Consider the following 6,704-nt stretch of genomic DNA (forward strand, 5'->3'; position numbering starts at 1 on the left):
AGGCAGCACAGCTGCTGTGGCTCAGGCTCTGCCTGAGGTTGGGGCCATGGCTGCAACCACTGCTTCCCCTCCCCTCTCCCTTGCTCCCGCCTCTGCATCTTGCCATCTCCCTCCCACAACCTCTTTCCCCCACCACTATTTCCCTTCCCACCCTACAAGCAGTCTCTGTTCCCTGCCTGTCCCTCTCCCACTTTACTCTTATTTTTGCTCTGCACTGGCAGGTTCCATCCACATGCAGCCTGGGACACTGAGCACAGCCCCATCTGACACTGTAGCAGTCTGAATGGCTGCTACGGAGGTAGGCTTGAGGTGTGTTCAGTGCCCCAGGCTCAAACAGGGATGGAGCCTGCCTCCATGGAGCAAGAGTAATTGGGGAGCAGGGGAAGGGAAGACCTGAGGTTGCAGGGGGTGGGGGCAAGCACAAGCAGGGGCAAGCTGCTTGACCTCCCCTGCAAAAGTGGGGGGATGAATTAATGATTACCCTCCAATAATTGGATTCTATGCATGGAAAATTATAACATTTATACATTTCCCATGTATGGAGCTTAATTATTGGAGGCCTGTCTTAAATTCATCTTAGATTTGCGTAAAGATGGTATTTGTTTTTGAGGTGGCCTCAGTTCTAATCGTGTTAGTTTAGAGGCATGTGAGATCTGGACTGACAGTGTTTAAAAGAAAAAAAGGTTGTGTTAAGAGAGGCAGTGAGTGCTAATTTTAGAACTGAATGCCTGGAACTGCTCCACTGTTCAAGTAGAAACTGGGATTTTTCTCCTTCTAAATGAGAAATTCAATGAAGCCTTAACTATGGAGTTGCTATTCCAAACTTTATGTGCTTACGGAGATGTCAAAGTCAAGCACTCAAAATTCATTAAATTTCACAGTCACACTGTAGAACTTTAGGCCTAGAGGTATACAGAGTGAAATCTGCAGGAAGGTTTTATTCTTAGACTGTATAGATTTAAGGATCTCATCTAGAGCAGAGGTTGTCAACCAGGGCCTACCTGTGGGGGTACCTAGGAAGGCCCTAGGGGGTATGCACGGGTGGGGGTGGTGCACCCCCACCCACCGCCCTGCACCACCACCTCCCAGGAGCAGGGCCGGAAGTGTGGGGGGGGGGGGCGAGTGCAGCAGCTCCCCTCTGCAGGCTGCACAGGCAGTGCCCACCCAGCTGGTTGGCTGGCCACAGTTGGGGGCTCGCATGTGGCAGCCACCCCTGCCCCCTACCACCCTGTGCTGGCGCCACTCCACGTCCAGCCACGCGCCACCCCCTCCCCCTGCTTCACGTCCGGCCATATGCAAACCCCCCGCAGCCACCAGGGGTACATCTATTAAAAAAGGTTGAGAACCCCTGATCTAGAGCATGCCAGTTTTAAATTGGAACCAAATCAGGCATCAGCCCTGCTGCTTTGGAGAGAGGAATATGAGGGTGACTTGTCCATTTTATCTTTATCCCAGGTTGTGAACTTTGCTCCCTTCACATTGCTCCCATCTCCAGTACCAAGCACTCTCTTTGAGCAAGCCTATGCTGTTCAACAAGATTTTAATCTGCTTGTGGATGCTATTAGCCAGAATGCAGAATTCCTGGAACACACTCTTGCTAGGTATTTATTGCATGGTGTATTTTAACTAAACGCTTAACATGTAAGGCTTACCTAACTTAGCACATATTTTTCAAATTGTTGCCACTTGTCATTTCATTACGCCAAACCATATATGTTCCTCCAGCCCTGCACGTTCTGAACAGACAATGTGAATACCTTACTTCCTACACTGCTGATTCTGGATATGCCTGTTCAGGTAGGACAGCCTTGTGCAAAGGTAGCTGAACCAGGTGTATCTGCATCAGTTTCAGATTTGGAAGCAGTGTAGCTAAGAGAGTTTTGACAGAGGGCTGCGGTTTCTTTGACTGGCTCTGTGTTGTGCTATGTAGACACACCCACACTGTGTGTTGCTTCTGTGATCAGTCTGGCAGCCTTTCCCTTTCTCTAGCATGTTATTTTAATGACAGTTGCTAGTATTTCATAAGTGGATTATACAGTTAGGTGCACTATACATTTTAAAATTCTTATTTAAACTTATCAGATTTTTAGCTATGTCATCAAAACGCTTTAATGTTTTTGGCTTTTCCTTACCAGCAGATTAGAAACCTAGACAAGAAAAGTGATGTTTGGGAGCTGTCATCATTGCCTCAGTATATTTTCCATTTTAGCTTGTCTTGTGGACTTGCAGCCTACTACCTGGCAGCTTGTTAATCCTTGGGCTTTACATTCACTGTTAACTAGGTTGCTAGAAGGACTCTTTAAGGCCTTGGGACCTTGCTCTCTCTGCTGCAGTTTATTAAAGGTCTTGTTTCCTACAGCCATTACCTTGAAGAGGAGGTTCTTGCAGTTTCAGATTCTGATTACTAACCTCTATGATTCAGTACTCAAAGAAAAGGTGTATAGGCCTTGCCCTAAATTGTATCTGGCTTTCACTTCATTTTGTTTCTACCCCTGAAGATCTAGTAATCCTGAGGAGGTAAGGTTACAGCTATGGGATCTTAAAGGAGCTGTTTGCTGCTCAGATTTTCCCAAGCTGTTCAAAAATCAATCTGTGGCTTTTTGTGGGGGAGGGTGAAGGAACAAATGTTTGAGCTACCTGAATTGCAGAGTGCTCTCCATGGGTATATTTGTATACATAAACTCCTTTCCCTATGGGGATGGCTGCTGCAGTGGTGTGTGGAGGGCCTGCTCCACACCTCTGTGAAACCTGTTTCTTTCAGTGTTGTACCCAAAGCAGAAGTTTCCTAGGGAGGCATAGTGCTTGATCCCTGGTCAGGTTGCAGAGCCTTCTCATCCTACCTCATGAAGGAGGGCACTGCTAGCTAGTCGATCCCCCCAAAGCCTGGCCATAAAAAGGAAATAGAGGTCACTTACAAACAAATATTTTCTCAGTATATGACCCCTCTAGAGGCATATTGACCCTTCCTTCTGTCAGCTACAAATAGGATGAAAGAGATGATGGAAGAGAATCAGATGGTGACAGAAAGTGGGATATTATACACTTGGTATATGGAAGGCAGAGCTTGAGGAACACATACTTACCAGTTGTCATTAGTGTCTGCATGCCCAAACCCAGGGTTCCTTCTTTATAGCTGTTGGGTATCATGCATTAGGAATGTGAAAAGCTGCTGTGGCAGGGCACTGTTGGTGCCTGCCACTTTAAGGGCTAGGCCAGGGAGATGGCAGGTGTCTGATGAGGGTGGCCATTTAATATGCCCAGCTCTCTGTGCTGGGGGAGCCATTTGAGACCAGCCAGCAGGGGAAGAACATCTCCCTGTTGAACTTCTTGGGCCAGGAACAACTTGGAGGTATATGGACTGGGGCTATGGGGATGGAGGAGGCCCCAGGCCCTACGCATGACCTAAAAGTAGCCCCAGGAAATGCCAGGACCGCAGTCCTCCCTTGTGAAAGGTGAGTAGGGGGTGCCTGATAACCTCCAACCCCTGCACAGTCCTGGCTGGGGAAAGACCAGGCCTGGGAGATCTGTGAGAGACTTGAAACTCACTTGATCCAGTGGAGTTGTGAGGGAGAGAAAGCAAGCGGCTCAGACCTGACTGGTTGGATACCTGAACTGGTCTATGCTGGGGCCAGAACCCAAGGCGGATCAAAAGGGCGAGGAGCCCACTGCGAGGGATGCCTGGAGCAAGAGGCTTGGGATTCTGACTGGCCCAAGGGTGGGGCCAGGGCCTAAGGGAGAGCCGCAGGTCCCAGAGAGAGGACCACAGCTAGAGAGGGAGAAGGGTTACAGGTGAGCTTAGCTGCCTGGGATGGCATCTGTGAGGCATGGGCCACAGTGTAGGAAAGGTATGTATCCATAGATAGTGCCCCCCTGGCATCAAAGTAGTGAATGGGCAGCCTTCTGCTTAATACATCAGGATAACACTCAAGTCGTGGCAGGCGAGTCAGGGCAGCCTGCCCTAGGTAGATGGGCAGGCTAACTCGAGATCTAGCCCTGAGAATCCCCCCCGTTACAGCTGCTAATAAGGTTTCAGGTTTCTATGCAAGGCCCTGATCATGACACCAGTGAACCCATTGATGTGCCAGTTTGGTAACTTGAATTTGGTAATGGCTTCCATGATAAGGGTTTGATCATTTGAAACTCTTGCCAAGTACACAGGGGGATGCTGCAGAGTTGTTGCTTGTCGCAGTGTTGGTCTAAGGACATACGCAGGCAAGGTTATTTGGGTAGATGTGATATCTTTTATTAGACTAACTAAATATCTGGGGAAAAGTTTTCAGGCAAAGGCTTTCAGGCACAAACACCTGTAAACCTTGGACATAAGGCTTCGCATTTAGGGCTTTTACCAGTGCTTAAGAGCTCAGTCTGGCCAGAGCTCCATATATTGGGCTGGTGAATAAACACATCTTGGTGCTTACAACACACAGCAGATTTTCTTGGATAATGATTTAATTTTGTTGCTCCTTTGTGACAAGGTAAAGTGATCAGTATAATCTTTTCTTTTCTCTTTAGCACCATCCAAGTAGATGCCTTCACAGCGCAACTTTTTAAAATCCACAAGCAAGTTTTGAAAGAAGGATTAGCCCAGGTAACCTGAAGGAAAACCACAGCCTCCCCTTACTCCCAACCACCTCTCCTTCTCTCTCTTTTTTTTAAATCTGTCTTGCCTGTATTAGTTCTGACCACTAGGTAAATGTATATGGTTTGTCTTCAGATTACGTTGTGTTAGCCAGATACACCTTCAAAAATCAGTAATTTGTCCCTGTGGCATGGAGCCATCATGAGGCCCATACCAATGTCGGCCCACCCACCTGTCTAGGGCAGTCTGCCCTGTCTCACCTGGCGTTTCTTGATGTATTAATAACTGGTATAAAAATGCAGGAGGCTGCCCATTTTATGCCCTGATGCCTAGGGAAATATACACAGCTCCAACCTTCCCTATACTGTGTCCCATGCCTCACAGATAGCATCCAGATTATTATCCCTATCCCAGCCCCTAACTTCCTCACTCATACTAGGACACCTTGCCCCTCATGCACACTCTGGACTCCTTGCTTCTCACTAGGTTCCATACCCCTCATTAGGCTCCATTTCCTTTCCACAAACTCTGGGCTCCTTGCCCCTCACTTGCTCTGAGCTCTTTGCCCCACTCTGGACCCCCTTGGTCCTGCCAACTTCCTTGTTGGGTTACCCACCAGGTTGTGGGAGCTGAGGCCATAAGGCGCCCCATACTCACCTTTCACTAGGGAGGCAACTGATGTACCATTTCCTGGGGACCACCCTGCCACAGGCAGCCCCACCACACCATCCATCCCTAGCAGGGTGTAGTTTTAGGTTTTGCCCCAGGACCAGGAACCTCCTGCCATCCCCATAGTTCCTGCCCTGTACCTCCAAGATATTATGTGAGCGGCAGCTCCATCCAGGCAGTGTTCCCACTCCAGCTGTTTGCAGCAAATTGCTGGCTCCCCTGCTCAGGCCTGCTCTTATTGCCAGCAACTGAGGCCTCTTCTGCAATCAGGTGGCCTCCTGATGGCCATGTGACCCCTGATTGGGAGTGCAACTACCTGCAGGGTTCTCTGCCACAGTCCCATTGAGCAATCAGGCATATAAGTATATAGGGTGTTTTTAATGGAAACAGTTTACCCATGTATGGTAGAGTATGGTGATGATGGCATACCCTGAGAGTCTCAAACCCCACCCCAGAAATGGCTTCTAGTGTAGTGCCACTTTGTCAGCTGTAGCACTTTGTGGCTTTCCCATACAGAAGTTCATTTTATGCCATAGCTACATCAGTATTCTCTTGTCATGAGATGCTTATGAAAAAGGGACATGAATGGTACAGCCCTAACCTGCTGTGTTCATGTGGACAGAACCCAACTTGATCTCAGTTGGCATTTTACCTCAGTAAATTGACTGATCTGTCTGTGACCTGTAGTTATTGGTAAAAAAAAGTCTTACTGTGCTGGTCAGGAGTGTGGGAGAATGTCAGTCTGCTGTATTTTGCATTTCATTTTCCTTCTCATGCAGTCATTGATTTTAGGAATAAATCGTTCAGATTATATGTTTGACCATGGTGAAGAAGGCTCTCCAGCACTGAAGCAAGTTGAAATAAATACCATTGCTGCAAGCTTCGCAGGCCTTACCTCAAGAACTACTGCAGTGCATCGGTAAGGGCAACTTTGTAACATGCTACATGGAACACTTCAGCAAAGTGGCTCTTTATTTAGCCAAGGAGGAGGTCTCAGTGGTGCGTCTGCTCCATACAGACAACCTATTGTATGTCCTCAGTCTCCACTGACTCTCAGAATTAATGCCTTACAAGTCTGGGGTCAACAAAGTAAACTGGGTTTGCCAATTTATTATTATTTCTCTCTTCTGCCATAGGCATGTGTTGAATATTTTGGGAAAAACAAAGGAAGCTTCAACATTAATGTATAACAATCCAGCCAAAGGACTTGCAATGGGCATTGCCAAAGCTTGGGAGCTCTATGGCTCAGACAGGTAAGAGAGGGAGGACCCTGCAAGAAGCTATGTGGTTGTGAATCCCTGAGCTGTATAGAGCACAAGTCTTTTTATTTCTTGGTCTCTCAAAACAGGGATGTCAGACTCATCTCCTTAGGGGCTAAACCTGGATTGCAGTGCTCCTTGGGAGCTGAATCCAGACCTACCTCTGGTGGTGGTTTCTGTGGTGTCAGGGAACAGCA

The 6,704-nt window shown here is 47.8% G+C and overlaps 1 protein-coding gene across 4 annotated transcripts in view; it reads left to right on the forward strand.

The window, feature by feature from the left end:
* GSS (glutathione synthetase) overlaps positions 1-6,704 on the forward strand; it is a 26,854-nt gene that overhangs the window by 4,951 nt on the left and 15,199 nt on the right. For all 4 annotated transcript variants that reach the window (XM_025194648.1, XM_006038161.3, XM_025194646.1 and 1 more), the window contains 4 exons: positions 1,456-1,601; positions 4,513-4,588; positions 6,028-6,167; positions 6,385-6,501. In XM_025194648.1, coding sequence (XP_025050433.1) covers positions 1,456-1,601; positions 4,513-4,588; positions 6,028-6,167; positions 6,385-6,501 — 479 coding nt within the window. The remainder of the gene's footprint in view (positions 1-1,455; positions 1,602-4,512; positions 4,589-6,027; positions 6,168-6,384; positions 6,502-6,704) is intronic.

This window comes from Alligator sinensis, unplaced genomic scaffold (assembly GCF_000455745.1).
Source record: "Alligator sinensis unplaced genomic scaffold, ASM45574v1 scaffold767_1, whole genome shotgun sequence".
NCBI lineage: Eukaryota > Metazoa > Chordata > Crocodylia > Alligatoridae > Alligator > Alligator sinensis.